The sequence below is a fragment of the Lithobates pipiens genome, unplaced genomic scaffold (genome assembly GCF_037356315.1).
Source record: "Lithobates pipiens isolate NorthernLeopardFrog02 unplaced genomic scaffold, aLitPip1_a1.2 Scaffold_23, whole genome shotgun sequence".
In the NCBI taxonomy this organism is placed as follows: domain Eukaryota; kingdom Metazoa; phylum Chordata; class Amphibia; order Anura; family Ranidae; genus Lithobates; species Lithobates pipiens.
The window spans coordinates 159,318,436-159,338,392 of record NW_027507785.1 but is presented as its reverse complement, the minus strand read 5'-3'; the positions used below and the strand labels follow the sequence as shown (position 1 = coordinate 159,338,392).

At 41.0% G+C, this 19,957-nt stretch overlaps 1 protein-coding gene across 1 annotated transcript in view; it reads right to left on the bottom strand.

The window, feature by feature from the left end:
* GRIN2B (glutamate ionotropic receptor NMDA type subunit 2B) overlaps positions 1-19,957 on the bottom strand; it is a 969,425-nt gene that overhangs the window by 41,094 nt on the left and 908,374 nt on the right. Inside the window, exon 13 of the mRNA XM_077452507.1 lies at positions 11,891-12,129. Within this exon, the coding sequence (XP_077308633.1) occupies positions 11,891-12,129 (239 nt within the window). The remainder of the gene's footprint in view (positions 1-11,890; positions 12,130-19,957) is intronic.

The window sequence follows — 19,957 nt, the reverse complement described above, 5'->3', positions numbered from 1 at the left end:
TGTTTGTTTGTTTGTTGAATCCACTGGTCAAACCTCCTGTGTGCCCATGGGATATGAATTTGGTTTTGTCTGTTTTACAAGAACAACCCTTTGAACCCTTGGAACCACCCTTGGAACCATTACACCATGCTTCTTTAATTCTTCTGACAAAAAAGCTGGTCTTTTTGGTAGTCATTTCCTCGGCTAGAAGGCTATCAGAATTAGCGGCTCTTTCTTGTAAAGAGCCATACTTGATTATTCACAAAAACAGGGTGGTGTTGCATCCTCACCTGACTTTCCTACCTAAGGTAGTGTCAGGACTCCATCGGAATCAAGATGTGATCCTACCATCCTTTCTTCCATATCCGCAGTCTGTGGAAGAGGAGTTGTTATACTCGCTCAATGTTGTAAGAGCAGTCAGTATCTATCTGCAGGCAATCGTTCAGATACGAAAGTCTGATTGTCTGTTTATTCTGCCAGTAGGCCCAGAAATGGCCAGGCAGCATCCAAATCCACTATTTCTAGAAGGATTTGGCAGGTTATTATTCAGGCCTATGGTATAAAAAAGAAGATTCCTCCTTTTCAGGGTAAAGCACACTCAACTAGAGCAGTTAGTGCTTCATGGGCAGTGCATCACCAGGCCTCCTTGGCTCAGATTTGCAAGGCTGCAACTTTGGTCTTCAGTCTATACATTCACTAGATTCTATCAGGTGGATGTAAGAGGGAATGAGGATGCCGCCTTCAGGCACAGTGTGCTGCAGGCAGCAGTTTAGATCCTCTTGTCCGTTGGCGGTCTTGTATTTTCTGATTTTCTTAGCAAGTAATTGCTAAGCTCTGTGTCCCATGATGTATGGACAAGAAAATAGGATTTTTAAATACAGCTTATCTGTAAAATCCTTTTCTTAGGAATACATCACGGGACACAGAGCTCCTGCCCCTTTTTGGGATTATATGTTGGGGTACTTATTGCTTTGCTACAAAACTGAGGTACTCACCATATGGGAGGGGTTATATAGGAGAGGGACTCACTTGTAATTAGGGTTACCAGTGTCCAATCACCTGAAGGTGACCAGCTAACCCACCAATTGCTAAGCCTCTGTGTCCCCAAGAAAGGGATTTTACAGATAAGCTGTATTTAAAAATCCTATTTTTTCCCTGTGTGAAAAAGGTTTGAGTTCACTCTATTGCTGAAAATAATAAAACTCAACCATTAAATAAAGTTTTTAGGGCCTGTGTTGACAGGTTTATTGGCAAATGTTGCATGCTTTCCACATCAGTTTGAGACAATCTTGAGATCAGAAGACTGGGTTACTTTAAGTTTGAGCTACCGTATATACTCGAGTATAAGCCGAGATTTTCAGCCTCTTTTTTGAGGCTGAAAGTGCCCCCTCGGCTTATACTCGAGTCACCGCCGTCTGACTGCTCGATCAGCGTATCGAGCAGACAGACGGCGGACATTAAAATTCAAAAGCCGCGCCTCCTTCTCCGCCTCCGCCTGTGATAGGCGGAACACTGAATTTCCCAGCAGTCAGTGTTCCGCCTATCACGGACATCCGTTCATTCTCATACTACGGACGAGTATGAGAGGATGTCCGTGATAGGCGGAACACAGGCTGCTGGGAAATTGAGTGTTCCGCCTATCACAGGCGGAGGACGGAGGCGCGGCTTTTGAATTGTAGAATGGCCGCCGAGAAGAGCGGCGATCCATCGGCACGACACGGGACGGAGGAGGCACGGGACGGAGGAGGCACGGGACAGAGGAGGCACGGGACAGAGGAGGCACGGGACAGAGGAGGCACGGGACAGAGGAGGCTCGGGACGACGGCGGCTCGGGACGGAGGCTTGGGACACAGGTAGGCTGGACACACACACAAGGCTGCACGGACACACACACACACACACACACACACACACACACACACACACACACACACACACACACACACACACACACACAGGGATGGATGGATGGATACACACACACACACACACACACACAGGGATGGATGGATGGATACACACACACACACACACAGGGATGGATGGATGGATACACACACACACACACACACACACAGGGATGGATGGATGGATGGATACACACACACACACAGGGATGGATGGATGGATGAATACACACACACACACACACACACACACACACACACACACAGGGATGGATGGATGGATGGATACACACACAGGGATGGATGGACGGACACACACACAGGGATGGATGGATGGATGGATGGATGGACACACACACAGGGATGGATGGACGGACACACACACAGGGATGGACGGGCACACAGGGATGGACAGCCATGTCTCACCCTCGGCTTATACACGAGTCAATAAGTTTTCCAGTTTTTTGGGGGTAAATTGGGGGCCTCGGCTTATATTCGGGTCGGCCTATACTCGAGTATATACGGTAAATTCTTAAATTCCATGTGCATGTTAGATCTGTACTGAATTATGATGGGCTTATAGACTAGTTTCGTTGTCTTATTTCAAGTCCCAGAAATGGTTGCTACTACCATATGGTATGACACAAAAAAGCAAGTGCTTATGTGCTGAGATATGTCTAGTACCTAAATGCAATAGTTTGATGCATACTAGCATACACTGTCCAGTCTAGCTTTGCTTGAAGAATGATTTTTAGTGCATTTCATTATCTTAATTATAAAATCTACATTAGAAATCTCTTAAGGCACACATCTATTACTGAACGTGTTAGATAAAATGTTACAAAAGGAATACTCAGTGCTCTGCTTTAAACCTCCATTTATAGTAATAAGATGAAAACCAACTTTAATACCTTAATACATTATTTTGGCATTAAGTGCACATTAATGACAAGGCTCTTTGCAGCACAAGGCAAGCTGGCCTTTAATGTGTCTTTTCATTTTTTTTTATCCTGCTCATCTTTTAATGTTATGTTTATGTGAATCACTCATTTAAATTAATATACTAATAGCCTTTTACAAATGTATAATATATTAAAATCATTTTAATTAAGATAATTATAAATGTACCAAATTAGATGGGCTATACCAAAGTTCAATGTTTTGTCCTTGAAATTTACTATGGCAGAAAAAGTCTGACATACAATGTTAAACATTAAAATTCCTAGTTAAGTACTTATCCTGAATGATTTAAGATTTACTGGTCAAAGAATATATATGCATTATAAATGCAAGACAAGCTGTGGTCATACTTTCAGTGGAATATATATCAATATAAAGCTAGCACAGAGTCACCATTCATAGGATAAATGGGCCACCAATCTTAAATCACCACTCAGCAACCACATTGTTTAATGTTAATGGTCGCTCTGTTTACAAAAGAAAATTGTATTGGTTCATCTCAATTTAGTATTTACACGATTTCACACAGGATTAAGAAAAAAATTGTGGTAAAACTGCAGTATTGAAAATCTGAAATGGATAGATAGGGAAATCAGAAATAATGTAAGAAAATGTAACTGACAGATACTTGAAGCAATACCACAGTAGCTATAGCCAGGAAATCAAACGTACATCTATTTAAAAAGCCTGTGATAAATGCAGAGCTTCCCCAGGAATAGGACACTGCAGTAAAGCCATAATCTATGCACACTTGTTCTCTCTGTTTAGATGGTGTCTAATAGATCAAATTTTCAACAGACAAAAAGTATGTTCTCCCATATGCAATTCAGTTGAAGTCTTTAGTTTGAACTGCACAGAGAGCTGGACAAAGAGCACAGTAAGAATTATCAAACTGGAAAATGACCATATGACCATATGACTGTAATGAGTTGAAGAAGTAGATACTCTTATGCCCTATATACACGTTTGGACTTTCCGATGGAAAATCCGATCGTGTGTGGGCTCCATCTGACTTTTTCCATCGGAATTTCCGACACACAAAGTTTGAGAGCTGGATCTAAAATTTTCCGACCACAAAATCCGATCGTATAAATTCCAATCGTGTGTAGACAATTCCGACGAACAAAGTGCCATGCATGCTCAGAATAAATTACAAGACAAAAGTTATTGGCTACTGGCCTCTTTATAGTCCCGTTGTACATGTTCTACGTCACCTCGTTCTGAACGATTGGATTTTCCGACAACTTTGTTCGACTGTGTGTATGCAAGACAAGTTTGGGGCAAAATCCGTCTGGAAAAATTCAGACGGATTTTGTCGTTGGAATGTCCGATCGTGTGTACAGGGCATTAGGGTGACACGAGTACAACACAAGATTCACTGAGTCTGTCCTTTGAAATGGTAGAAGACGAACCTGTGGAAAACTGGGTATTTCCACCTAAATTAACTGACAGAAAATTTTGTTTTTGCAATCAGGGACTTTTTTCTTTAGCTCATCAGCACACATTTAAAGTGCCATAAAAGGCCTCAACTAACAAATAAAAGATAAACTATGTCTAAGGCTGGGTTCACACTATTGCGAATTGGATGCTGTTTTTTTCCGCATCCAATTCGCATAGCAGGAGATTGTGACCGCCTCTCACATCGCAGCAGCAGCTCCAGTATGAATTGCACAGGAGTCCTGTGCGTCTTTTGGTCCATTTCATGTCCAAATTCAGCCCAAAATTCGGCTGAAATTGGACCTGATACAGTTACACACAGGGCTCCTGCTGTGATCTGCTGCATTCTCAAGTGTGAACCCAGGCTAAGAGTTTAAAGCAAGCCTTAATATCTCTATAGTCTGACTGCTTTCTGTTTTGGTGTTTTGTAAGGTTTTTTTTAGGTTAGTTGTGTTAAAACTCTGTGTCACAGATGAAAACAAAAACAAAAGGTAGGTGAACAGGTGCTGCTGCCATTACTTGATAGGTCTCTGGGCTTTTTTTGGTTGGACCCACTGTGTATCTTGTCACCAACTTGACCATCCACATGTACCAGGATGCAATTGCTTCCAAAGCAATACACTGACACTTAAAAAACAGAATCCTCTAGCCGACACCTCACTTCTGGTAATGTCACATCACATCCCTGGAGTCGGTTTCCAGTCTCATGGCTTTATCAGAAAGTGCTGCATTTACCTGGTGCTGGTCTATAGGCTTACATACATGTGAGTGTGATGTAATCATAAGGTTTTACATGGTTCAATAAAGTTGGCTGCTTTGCGCAACTAACTTTTTTCCTGATACAGATTTTTGAGTGGTGGTGTATGGTATTGGAAGGAATCACATCCTGGTACATGTGAATAGTCAAATTGATGACAAGATACAAAGGGGGCTCGACCAAAAAAGAGCAGTGAGACCTATCCAGTTATAGAAGGTCCATCCAGTGTGGTGAGTGTATATCCATGTGGGGTACCTGAAAGTGGTCACATGTTTACTAATGGCACCAGCACCTGTTCACCTACCTTTTGTTTTTCAAGCAATTGTTATTTGAATGGGAATTATTGATACATTCGTTATATTTTCTGGTGTTGTTTATTCATTGTGTGAACACTTACATCTGGCCCACAGATTAGTAATTTTGATTCTCATTTTGGCAGCGTGGTCTATATTCATAAACAATATTAGAAGCCTTGAACTGTTAAAAATATTCTATTCATTCTGGGAATCATCCTATTTACTTGTAGCCCTATATACAGAGTTATCTATAATGTCTGATGTCTGTGGGGTTGATTTACTGACACTGAACAGTGCAAAAGCTGGTACAGCTGTGCATGATAGCCAATCAGCTACTAACTTTAGCTTGATAAATTAAGCTTTTACAAAAAACCTGGAAGCTGGTTGATTTCTATACAGAACTGCAGCAGATTTTGCTCTCTGTAGTTTTAGTAAATCAACCCAATTGCCTCTACCAATATCCAAATCTGTGACAGTTAAACAGTTGAAACGTTTTTATTTTATTAAAATGAAAGGAATACTTTAAGCATACATCCTGCCATGAATTCCTAGACCAAACAGTCTTTGCAGCAATTACTTTGTTGAGGGTTGTTTGTGTTAATCACATCAGCAGGTCCTTCCTTGACTATAAATCATTGGAGCATTTCACAAATTGAATCACTGTACGATGCAAAAAAGGCAACATGGCTGAGAACTGGATATTGTCTTAAAGTGGTTGTAAAGCCACTATGTGATGTTAATACAATCCCTTCTGTTAGATAACAACATGTGCCCCAGTGTCTGTGCTTTATTTTAAAAAAATGACTATTTCTACCTTATTTCAGAGTTTCTCCTGGCACTCACCTGACTGCTTAGCTCTCTTTCTCCCATTCTGACAGCTACAGTGGGAGGGGCCGAGAACTCCCGCTGACGTCAGACAGGAGGAGGCAAGATGAGGAGGAGAGAGCCAAGCAGTAAAAGGAGCCCTGAATGGCACTTTAAATACGGTAGAAATCATCAGATTTTTTTATAGAGCACAGATACTGGGGAACATGTTGTTATCTAACAGAGGCTATTGTATTAACATCACATCATTTTATAGCAGTGGGTAGGGGAGCAGAGTGGCACTGGTAAGAGCTGGCAGGCAGGGAGGGAGGAGAGGAGGACAGAGGAGGTCAGAGGAGAGCTGCGGATGATGGAGGCATGTAAACTGACCAGGGTGTCAGGGCTCAGCAGCCATGATAAACCAGGCAGGATCAACCATGTATTTCAGTTAATACAGGGGGCCAAATTACACAACACAAGCACTGTGCTGTATAACGTGCTTTAACGAACAGGATCAATTTTTTTTAGGGTAATAAACACTTTAAAGTGCAAAATAAGCATATATAAATGGCCCTCTTTTATCCAGTTATGTTTTTATTTTTAAACACATATCTGTATTTTAAGCATGACCCAAATCTGCCTTTGTTTTAGCCTCCTGTAATACCATGCACACTACCATGCAAACTTGGAGAAGATGGAGTAGTACTGCAAGTTTTGTTGGTATTATTAAAATTTGCTATATTTGACATACAGATTGCTATATATTCTATTTAGCTTTATTCTACTATGGTGCATATTTCCTTATTTATGTGTATTGTGTGTATTTGCAGTCAATAGCTGACAACGGTTTGGTGGTTGTTTAGCTACTGTTCAGATCATGGGTCATGCCATAAGGAGGATTGGCGTGATGACATAATTTAGCCACATGACTCTGGTTGTTCTGGAAGGCTGGCTAATTTTGGTAACAGGTATGCCTCAGTATGCTGTATACTGAGGGGTGGTCTAGGTATATCAATAGCCATGTACTGCTGACCAGTTCCTGTGGCTGGTTGATACAGGTCCTAGAAATAGGCCAAGGTGATGTTTGAAGAAGGATGGAAATGGCCATAATGGGGTGAGAAAATATGCCTTATATAATCCTATTTTTAACTTCACACTGCAGCCCATGATGGTAACCTATAGGCCAAGACATGTTGGGCAGAGCCAGCAGGAATGAAGTAGGAATCTTAACTGGATGTTGTTCCTAAAAAAAAGCTTTTATTGAGGGATATCACCTACTAAAGATAAACTGATAAGGGTAAAAGAACAATTGTATGATCCTAAATAAGATGAAGGTATGTTGATGAAAATTTGGACTTAACCATCAGCATGGTCATAACTGCATACAAGCTTAATCTGACCTTCTATTACCTAGAGGTCTCAACCATTGGTAAGTTGCTCAGTGTGTTGTCAGGTGGAGTGTCAGCTCACTATTATGTGGATCTGAGGAACCTACTTTTATAAAAATTTATAGATTTGGGATTCCACTTTGGTGTATCTGCAAATTGTTAAAGATTATTTAAAGCACCTTTTATAATTGATTGTAGTTTTATGGTGGTTGTGTATACCAATTTAAAGTGTGTTGCTCTACATTTAGACTGTTATAGAAAACACACATTTCGTCCTATTGTAAGTTAGTACTGTAGGTCAATATGGTTTTACTGAATTGTACAGTGCTGTGAAGTTAATAAATGGAGCTTCCTAATTTGAAGAAAGAGCAAAAAAAACAGCCAATGCATGAGGACGAAGACAGGAATTTCTATAGATCATAATGATAGTCATTCATATACAACTACATGAAGTGCCATTATGGTCTATGGAAAGTTTTGTCTTTACCATGGCACATAAACTGTGGCATCGGTGGCTAGGCTCCACAATATAAAACCTGCCTTTATACCACAATTTGATCTTGCGTTTGGGGCTGAAGGACAGGAAAGTTGGATCTTGCGGGAAAAGTGCAAAGATAGACTTATAAAATGAAATGTTCTATATATCCATCTCACCACCTTCAAATACAAGCATTTGTAAGTAGGCATGGACTTTCAAACCCTAAACATGACTTTCTTAGATATAAATCCTTGTGCTTGTAATAATAAAAAAATATATATATTATCTCGCTACTCTGCTACAGATAGCTGACTCACTTTTGAGCATTTACCCTGGGTTCACACTAGTGCAATGCGGGAACCAGCGCAATTCCAGCCTCAGTTTCCGCATCGTTCCTCTCCCGCGGGCAGTTCACACTGCCTTCTACGAAACGCTGCAGGTGTCACACCCCCAATTTAGTTCACAGATCACAGTGCGAACTGTGAACTCGCACAGGAATCAGATCGTATAGGTGAGAACACCCATGCAATCCGATTCTAGCGCAGGGAAAAACAAGTCCCTGCACTATTTTCTGTGTAAATCCAATGCGAGTTCAGCCATACAACTGTATGGCTGAACTCGCATTGCTCAGAGACCACATGTGATCAGCACCTGCAGTGCGGATGCAAATCACATGCAATCTCTGAGATCACCCTAGTGTGAGCCCAGGCTTAGCAGTTATGCTTGAGGTAATGGGGTTGATTTACTAAAACAGGTACATACAGAATCTGGTGTAGCTGTGCATAGAAACTATTTAGCTTCCAGGTTTTATTGCCCAAGCTTAATTGAACAAGCTGAAGTTAGAAGCTGATTGGCTACCTTGCACAGCTGGACTAGATTTTGCACTCGCCAGTTTTAGCAAATCAACCCCAATGCGATCACTTACACAAAAAGTCAAAACATGTTTTCATATGTAGCAATAATTTAACATAATCAGTGTGCTTTACCTTTTAAGTTATTACTCTTCTGTCAAAAATCTTAAGGCACTAAATCTCAGATCTGACCTAGGCAGTGATTCCAAGATTTGACACGCACCTCTCTATCTTTCTTTCATTATTCTGCCCAAAAGGGGCTGCCTGACAGTACAAAATTTTCCCATATCATGCATTTTGACTGTTTTGCAGATAAATGATTCTCCTAGTGTTATGTGACTATATCACACGTTACCAATGATAGTCTCTGTGGCAGTCTTTCTCTCTAGGCTACATTATTTAAATAATAACAGCCAGAATATGTGGCCTGATTTTAGAAGATGTTATAGTGGTACAATATATTTTCATAAATGAGGTTATCTATTATAAGTACCAGGAGTTTATCTGTTTTAGCCCTTGTACACACGGTCGGACATTACGACGGAAAATGTCCGATCGGACCGTGTTGTCGGATAATCCGACTGTGTGTGGGCTCCATCGGACTGTTTCCATCGGAATATCCGACGGACAAAGTTTTAGAGCTGGGCTATAAAACTTTCCGACAACATGATCCGATCGGACTTTGCCCGATTGTGTGTAGAGAATTCCGATCGGACAAAGTGCCACGCATGCTCAGATCAAATTCCTAGACCAAAGCTATTGGCTACTAGCCTGAACGTAGTCTCATCGTAACGAAATAATGTCATCACATTACGTACGATCGGATTTTCCGACAACTTTGTCCGACCGTGTGTATGCAACACAAGTTTCGGACAAAATCCCTCAGACAAAATCTAACGGATTTTATTGTCGGAATGTCCGACCGTGTGTACAAGGGCTTACTGTCTTTAGTTTTACAAGCAGCACATTTTCAGCTTCCTTTCATTTCCTCATACTCCTTTCAGCTGCCAGCAGTGTAGAGAATATCTCCAGGTATGGTGGAGCAGGTAAAGCACCCTCCTTCCTCTCATGTGACAGAACTGGTGATTGGTAATTGACCCAGTGCTGTCAAAGAAGTTTCTTTTCCTCATTTACACTGGCTGAACAGAGCAGGGGGGTGGGGAAGTTGAGTAAATGTTGCTGTGAATGGGCCATTAAAGGGAGCCTGTTGTTTTGCCATGCATAAACAAAGTACACGTTTGCCTTGACACAGATTTCCACATATTGTGTACAATTATAAGAACTGCAATGGTATATGAAACCGTCATACTGTTAGTTGTTTCTTTGCCTGGTCAACAACTGTTGCTGTTTTTATTTTAACTGTGCTTGTTTTAGCAATTAAACTAAATACATAATAATCTAAATAAATGATCAGAGTACAAAGGGATTCATTGAAAATAAATTCAAAATTCAAAAGGATTAAATTAACTAAAATGTACAAATTAAAAATCATGAGATACTCAATAGCATAAAATGTTATATTACAGGTAAGAAAATGAAAGCCTGATTTCTAATTGCTACATACAACGACAGTATTTTTTCTGTGCTACAAGCTTCTATCTGATTAACTTTAGACAATGGTGCACAGAAAAATGTTCTCACATTTTGAAGTGCACAGAAATTCTCAGTAGTTGTTGTATTGCTTAGTAATATGTGTCTAAACAATAAATAATTTTTGAACTTGCAAACTAATATAGTATACCAACATCCACAAATTTCTTAAAGTGTGATGATACATTTTCATTGTCTTTATCCAATGCCCATGTGCTTTATAAGCCACCCTATATCTCTAAAACAACCTTTAACGTTTTTCAGTCAGAAATTTCACCATTCTATTCTCACTGCAATCATTCCCCCATTCTCCAACTGATGACATGAACATTTAAATCCTCTTCTGCGCCTAGGTTCTGACAGGGACTGCATAGAAGAGAACTCACTAATTAGCATGGTCCTCCACCCCCAGGCTGATTGATGAGATAGGCAAGATAGTGTTTGCTGTACCAATTGTTTCCTTAATATATTTATGAGCCTAACAGTGTATACATAAGCCACAAGCACAATTCTCTGGGCCCATGTCAACAGGCTATGGTCTTGTATCGATGGCATTCATTTGACATTAATTTGAGATGCTTGTGAGATCTTTCGGAAATCATTAACAGGTTAAATTGATCAGGAGTTGATTGGCTTATGACCTGCATTTGACCTGCTCAAGTGGATTTTGCATTCTCTAAGCCCTTGTACACACGGTCGGACATTCCGATGGAAAATGTCAGATCGGACCATGTTGTCGGATAATCCGACTGTGTGTGGGCTCCATCGGACTGTTTCCGTCGGAATATCCGACGGACAAAGTTTGAGAGCTGGGCTATAAAACTTTCCGACAACATGATCCAATCAGACTTTGTCCGATTGTGTGTAGAGAACTCCGATCGGATAAAGTGCCACGCATGCTCAGATCAAATTCCTAGACCAAAGCTATTGGCTACTAGCCTGAACGTAGTCCCGTCGTAACGAAATAACGTCATCACGTTACGTACGATCGGATTTTCCGATAACTTTGTCCGACCATGTGTATGCAACACAAGTTTCGGACAAAATCTGATGGATTTTGTTGTCGGAATGTCCGACTGTGTGTACAAGGGCTTAGACTTGTATGAGAATGCAAAACTTGTCAAATGCAAACAAAAATCCACTGCCCATTACTAAAATTAAGGTATGGAGAACAATATACAACCTAGTAGTGACTTAAGTTGACAAGGGGGAAAAGAACTAAATTTGTTTGCTTAGTTAAAAGATGGACTGTGAAAATATTATAGTAATAAAAACTGTGGCAATTTTAAGTCCATGTTCTCTTGGTATCTAATGTTATCTCAAACTAACCTTGATTTGCAATTTACCTACAAAATACAAATGTATGGCACCAAGTCTATTGACAATACTTACTGTACATAAGAATATTAAATTATCATCGGGTATGACTGCTGAATAACTTACCCTGCTAATAGAGAACACCAGGCCGGGTTTCCCAGAACAGACACCCATAAAGCAGTGTCGGAACTGCCAGAAGAAGAGGTGCTCCATTATGAATGTGATGAGGCTTAGTGCCATGGCTGCACCCAGCATGTAGAAGACTCCAGCCATATTATCAATGTCTAGCTGACTACTCATCACTTCATTTTTTTCATTGTGGCAGATGCCAGTTAGCCAGAGAGCTTCTAATTCTTCCATTTCCCCTACAAAAATAAACAGATTCTTGTCACATTCAGCTAATGGTACAGCAAGAACATTTATCATATGGATATCACCCAAAACTAAACAATGTTTTGAAAAAAAAAAGGAATTTAAAAATTATATTCTGTCCTGTAGATTTTCTTATCTGATATAATATTAATAAAGATCCAAGCTGCATTCTTCCTTCTGATAATCTGAGAAAGATTAAAGTAAGTGTTTGCACTGGGAATGCAGCATGAAAGTGTGGCTACACTGCGGAACTACACTAATTTATTTTTAACATTCAAAGCAAGCTCATCCATCCATCTACAGTATAGCTCTATGCTTTATTTTGCTGAGAAATCACTTTGAGAAACACCTCCTTGCATTTCGGGCCATGGCCATTTTAAGTAAGGGCAAATGATTCATGTAGCATTTACTTTCTGGAATTCATCTGCTCTTAGCTCAGGCATGAATGCAGGAGCTTTGAAAATGCTTAGCTTTGAAAATCTCCCCTCCCGGAGACTCCTGGGATGTATGACACCATTTGCTTAGGCATGGAAACCAGGATAGAACTGAAAAAATAAAAAAAAGTTTAATACAAATAAATATAATATACTTTCCTATATATTTGCCAATGCTAGCAGCATAAGGATTAAAAGTAGTCAATGTTGATTGAGAGAGTGAAATTCTGCTTTAAGGCAACACACCTCACCATGAAAGATAGACGTAAGCATTTAAATATAACAGGACTGCCCCTAAGGTGGATGTTTGTGGTCTGCAGAGTGGCAGTGAAGTGTTCTAGGTTTCAGTACCTGTTATTGGAGAATATCGAGACACTGTCAGATGGAGTGATCTCATGCCTGACAGTGGGAGGATAACATTTATATATACACTGTATATACAGTGGGTGTAAAAAGTATTGAACACGTCACCATTTTTCTAGGTAAATCTATTTCTAAGGCTGGGTTCACACTGAAAGAAGGGGAAATAGATTTGGCGCTATACCCTTGAATTAAATATTATTAATTAAATGAAACAAATTGTGAAAAAAATTGTGAAAAAAATTATATAAAAAAATTATCAGCACGCTGGTAAATAATGAACTAATCTTATGAACTATAAAACTTAAATCACTGCAAAATCCGACAATATCATATGGGAAGCCCAAAAGGGCCGTGCTTGTTCTAAGTGCTTAGATCACTCTAGGTGCCCTATATCAAGTGCTTAATGTACTAGTGTCACTAGAAAAAATTTCATAAAAAATATATATGTGAATACAATAATAAAAGTGAAAGCCAAAACACGTAATAAATTGATGAAGATAAATAAACTTGCAATTGCAAAAAAATAAAAACAAAAAATAAGTAAAAAACAAGTACAAAAATTTTCCAAGTGAAAAAATCCAAATGTGAATATAAATAAAAATAAAAATAAAAGTAAATATAAATATAAAAATGTCAGTCAGTGAAAGTCCCACGCTTATAAAAAATCCAATGTGATATGTGCCACAAAACTGAGTAACAGGTGAACAACAATGAATAATGGTGAAAATCTTCCGTGATTATCTTCAAAAAATATACAACTGCTACTCCAAGTGTACAGTGAATAATAATGCGATTGCTCTCACCATCACCCACCACTCTTACCCCAACAGGGGTGGATCAGCCTCCACAGTATAAGCCACTAGACATGTGCATTCGTTTTCGTCCGAATGCATTTTCGTCCGAATTTCAGCTATTTTTGTTTTCGTTTTGACAAACGATAACGAAAGCACAAAATCCGAAAAACGAAAGATCCGACATAAATAAATGCTTTATTTTCGTTTTCATTGTTACAACAGTTCGATATAGAATAGGAGATTCGACATGACTCTGACAACAATCTGTGTCTATAGAACCTGTGTTCGAATGTGCCTAACCTTACCTCTATTAGTCCAAGATTATATAGAGAAAATATTCGACAGAGAAAAAAGATTTGACAGAGAGAAAAGATTCTGCAAGATACTGTCCTAAAAAGTGTTTGGGGACCCGGGTCCTGCCCCAGGGGACATGTATCAATGCAAAAAAAAGTTTTAAAAACGGCCGTTTTTTCGGGAGCAGTGATTTTAATAATGATTAAAGTGAAACAATAAAAGTGTAATATTCCTTTAAATTTCGTAGGGGGGGGTTGTCTATAGTATGCCTGTGAAGGGGCGCATGTTTCCCGTGCTTAGAATTGTCCCTGCACAAAGTGTCATTTATGCAGGAAAAAAAGTTCTTTAAAATCACTCGCAGCTATAATGAATTGTCGGCTCTGTAATACAGAGAACACTCATTGAAAGTCATTGATAAAAAAATAAATAAATAAATAAAAAAAAAAAAGCGTGGGGGTCCCCCAAATTCAATTACCAGGCCCTTCAGGTCTGGTATGGATATTAAGGGGAACCCTGCCTCAAATTTAAGAAAAAAATTGACGTGGGGTTCCCCCTAAATATCCATAACCAGACCCTTCAGGTCTGGTATGGATATTAAGGGGAACCCCGCGTCAAATTTAAAAAAAAATTGACGTGGGGTTCCCCCTAAAAATCCATACCAGACCCTTTATCCGAGCACGCAACCTGGCAGGCCGCAGGAAAAGAGGGGGGGACGAGAGAGCGGCCCCCCCTCCCTCCTGAACCGTACCAGGCCACATGCCCTCAACATTGGGAGGATGCTTTGGGGGTCTGTGACCCCTCAAAGCACCTTGTCCCCATGTTGATGAGGACAAGGGCCTCATCCCCACAACCCTGGCCGGTGGTTGTGGAGGTCTGCGGGCGGGGGGCTTATCAGAATCTGGAAGCCCCCTTTAATAAGGGGACCCCCAGATCCCGGCCCCCCCCCTGTTTGAAATGGTAAGGGGGTACAAAAGTACCCCTACCATTTCACAAAGAAAGTGTAAAAAATGTTTAAATAAAACAAACACACTTTTGAAAAATTCCTTTATTAAAAATAAAAAAATAAAAAAAAGATTCCAGCGGCGGTAATCCACTCTTGCTATCCATCGACGGACGGTCATCTCTCCAGCGATGTCTAATATCATCCAGCGCAGCGCAGCATCCTTCTTCTGTCTCCGTGGAGGAGACACTACAGGCATTCCGGCGGCTGACGTTTGTTATATACGGAGGGCGGGGCCACCCGTCACCTGACCCCGCCCCCCTCTGACGCAAGGGGAAACCCGGGGTTCCCTGTGACGTAGGGGTGACCCGCACCCCTCTGATGTAACACAGGCAGGTTTCCGTTACATCAGAGGGGGGCGGGGTCACCCCTACGTCACGGGAACCCCGGGTTTCCCCTTGCGTCAGAGGGGGGCGGGGTCAGGTGACGGGTGGCCCCGCCCTCCGTATATAACAAACGTCAGCCGCCGGAATGTCTGTAGTGTCTCCTCCACGGAGACAGAAGAAGGATGCTGCGCTGCGCTGGATGACATGAGACATCGCTGGAGATATGACCGTCCGTCGATGGATAGCAAGAGTGGATTACCGCCGCTGGAATCTTTTTTTTATTTTTTTATTTTTAATAAAGGAATTTTTCAAAAGTGTGTTTGTTTTATTTAAACATTTTTTACACTTTCTTTGTGAAATGGTAGGGGTACTTTTGTACCCCCTTACCATTTCAAACAGGGGGGGGGGCCGGGATCTGGGGGTCCCCTTATTAAAGGGGGCTTCCAGATTCTGATAAGCCCCCCGCCCGCAGACCTCCAAAACCACCGGCCAGGGTTGTGGGGATGAGGCCCTTGTCCTCATCAACATGGGGACAAGGTGCTTTGAGGGGTCACAGACCCCCAAAGCATCCTCCCAATGTTGAGGGCATGTGGCCTGGTACGGTTCAGGAGGGAGGGGGGGCGCTCTCTCGTCCCCCCCTCTTTTCCTGCGGCCTGCCAGGTTGCGTGCTCGGATAAAGGGTCTGGTATGGATTTTTAGGGGGAACCCCACGTCAATTTTTTTTTAAATTTGACGCGGGGTTCCCCTTAATATCCATACCAGACCTGAAGGGTCTGGTTATGGATATTTAGGGGGAACCCCACGTCAAATTTTTTCTTAAATTTGAGGCAGGGTTCCCCTTAATATCCATACCAGACCTGAAGGGCCTGGTAATTGAATTTGGGGGACCCCCACGCTTTTTTATTTATTTATTTATTTATTTTTTTATCAATGACTTTCAATGAGTGTTCTCTGTATTACGGGAGCCGACAATTCATAATAGCTGCGAGTGATTTTAAAGGACTTTTTTTCCTGCATAAATGACACTTTGTGCAGGGACAATTCTAAGCACGGGAAACATGCGCCCCTTCACAGGCATACTATAGACAACCCCCCCCCCCTACGAAATTTAAAGGAATATTACACTTTTATTGTTTCACTTTAATCATTATTAAAATCACTGCTCCCGAAAAAACGGCCGTTTTTAAAACTTTTTTTTGCATTGATCCATGTCCCCTGGGGCAGGACCCAGGTCCCCAAACACTTTTTAGGACAGTAACTTGCAAATTAGCCTTTAAAATGAGCACTTTAGATTTTGAACGTTGGAGTCCCATAGACTTTAATAGGGTTCTAAAGTATGCTATATACTAGCTCCGTCGAATCTTCTTTATACATTCGACAGACACCATAAGCCTTCAAAGACAGATTCGACCGTGATTCATGTGGATTTTCGGACGAATGCAATTTTTGAACGAAAAATGAAATAAATAAAAACGAATTTCGGGAGTAACTAAATAAATTAAGTTTTCAGACGAAAACGAAATTCCGAAACGAAATATTTTACTCTGCACATGTCTATAAGCCACTGTGCTGCTCTCTGGCAATGGTTTGATGTTGTCCTGGGAGACGCCTGCTCTTCTGAATGACAATGTTGTGATTCCCCTCCAAGGATAGGGGAAGTACTACAAATCTTTGTGACCTTTTCTGAAGCCGCTCGAGTCCTGTCTCTATCAATGAAAGCTCTGCAGAGGACACAGCTGAGAACGGCTGTGAAATGTCAGGAAAGTGTTCCTTGCCCATAGAGTTGCCCATATTTTTTGAAGATAATCACGGAAGATTTTCACCATTATTCATTGTTGTTCACCTGTTACTCAGTTTTGTGGCACATATCACATTGGATTTTTTATAAGCGTGGGACTTTCACTGACTGAAATTTTTATATTTATATTTACTTTTATTTTTATTTATATTCACATTTGGATTTTTTCACATGGAAAATGTTTGTACTTGTTTTTTACTTGTATTTTTATTTTTTGTTTTTATTTTTTTGCAATTGCAAGTTTATTTATCTTCATCAATTTATTACGTGGTTTGGCTTGCACTTTTATTATTGTATTCACATATATATTTTCTATGACATTTTTTTCTAGTGACACTAGTACATTAAGCACTTGATATAGGGCACCTAGAGTGATCTAAGCACTTAGAACAAGCACGGCCCTTTTGGGCTTCCCATATGATATTGTCGGATTTCGCAGTGTTTTAAGTTTTATAGTTCATAATATTAGTTAATTATTTACCAGCGTGCTGATAATTTTTTTATATAATTTTTTTCACAATTTTTTTCACAATTTGTTTCATTTTATTAATATTATTTAATTCAAGGGTATAGCGCCAAATCTATTTCCCCTTCTTTCATACAATTATTTCCAGCCATACAGGGCGGCAAATTAAGTAGAGGCTGCTCATACCATAGACATATCAATTTCCGTAGCGCAATCTTTCCCGTCTTTGCTCCTGGGTTCACACTGAAGCACAGAGCGGCTCACACCAGGGGCTGGTGCTTCAGTGTTCACCGTTTCAGGTCTGATTTTAGTCTGAATTTTTGGCTGAATTTGGACCTGAAATGTACCAGAAGATGTAATTCGCACTGAAGCCACTGCAGAGATATGTGAACCAGCTCCATAGAGAGCCAGTCACAATCTCCTAACATGCGAATTGGATGCAGAGAAACCGCATTCGATTCGCAGTAGTGTATTTGCAATAGCAGCCTAAAGTTGCTATTGACATGAAATTTTCACCATACCTCTGTAACAACTCATGCAATCCATATATACAAAGAAACCAAAACAAATACGTTCAGAAACGAAGTTATGTGGAATAAAAGGTAAAGACACAGGGAAAAAGTATTGAGTACACACTAACTGAAATGTATTTAATACTTGGTACAAAATCCTTTGTTGATAATGACAGCTTCAAGATGCCTCCTGTATGGAGAAACTAGTCACATGCATTGCTCAGGTGTGATTTTGGCCCATTCTTCTACACAAACAGTCTTCAAATCTTGAAGGTTCCGTGGGTCTCTTCTATGAACTCTGATCTTAAGTTCTTTCCATAGATTTTCTATTGGATTCAAGTCAGCAGATTGGCTGGGCCATTCTAGCAGATTTATTTTCTTTCTTTGAAACCGATTGAGAGTTTCCTTGGCTTTGCGTTTGGAATCATTATCTTGCTGAAATATCCACCCTCGTTTCATCTTCATCATTCTGGTAGATGGCAGCAGATTTTTATCAAGAATGTCTTGGTACATTTTTCCATTCATCCTTCCTTCCATGACATAAAGTTTGCCAGTACCGTATGCTGAAAAACAGCCCCATACCATGATGTTCCCACCTCCAAACCACTGTTGGTATGGGGGTGTTTTTCGATTGCAGTGCAATTAGACCTTCAAACATGGCATCCAAAGTGTTCAATTTTGGTCTCGTCTGACCATACGATTCTCCCATTATTTCACAGGCTTGTCTAAATATTGTGCAGCAAACTTTAACCACTTGCTTACTGGGCACTTAAACCCCCCTCAGTCCCAGACCAATTTTCAGCTTTCAGCGCTGATGCACTTTGAATGACAATTGCGCGGGCATACAACACTGTACCCAAATGAAATTTTTATCATTTTTTTCCCACAAATAGAGCTTTCTTTTGGTGGTATTTAGTTACAGCTCGGAGTTTTATTTTTTGCTAAACAAACAAAAAAAGATGCAAAAAAAAAAAAAAAAAAATAATCATGTTTTAATAGTTTGTTATAAAATTTTGCAAACGGGTCATTTTTCTCCTTCATTGAAGTGCGCTGATAAGGCGGCACTGATAGGCTGCATTGGTGGGCACTGATGGGCTGCATTGGTGGGCACTGATAGGCTGCATTGGTGGGCACTGATAGGCTGCACTGGTGGGCACTGATAGGCATAGTTAAGGCGGCACTAATAGGCACAGATAAGGCGGCACCGATGGGCACAGATAAGGCGGCACTGATGGGCAAAGATGGGCACAGATAAGATGGCACGGATGGGTGGCACGGATAAGTGGCACGGATGGGTGGCACGGATGGGCACTGATAGGTACCACAGATAGATGGGACTGATGGGCACTGATAGGTGGCACTGATAGGTGGCTCTGATAGGTGGCACTGCTGGGCACTGATGGGCGGCACTGCTGGGCACTGATGGGCGGCACTGCTGGGCACTGATGGGCGGCACTGGGGTGCAGCACCTTTGAGGCAGATTGGGTGGCACTGTGGGTGGCTCTGTGGGTGGCACTGTGGGTGGCACTGTGGGGTGGCACTGTGGGGTGGCACTGTGGGTGGCACTGTGGGTGGCACTGTGGGCATTATGGGCACAGACGGGGGGCACTTACTTTTACTTTGTTAAACTTCAGGATGGCACTGCGGGAGGCAGGTGGGCACTGGCAGGTGGCATGTGGTGACTTTCATTGCTGGCCGTGATCGGGACTGATGTCCCGATCACGGCCGCCGGCGATCGGCTTTTTTTTTTTCTCCTCGCGCTGTCAGCGCGAGGAGGAATAATAGCCGATTACCGGCTCCGTTCTATCACATGATCAGCTGTCATTGGCTGACA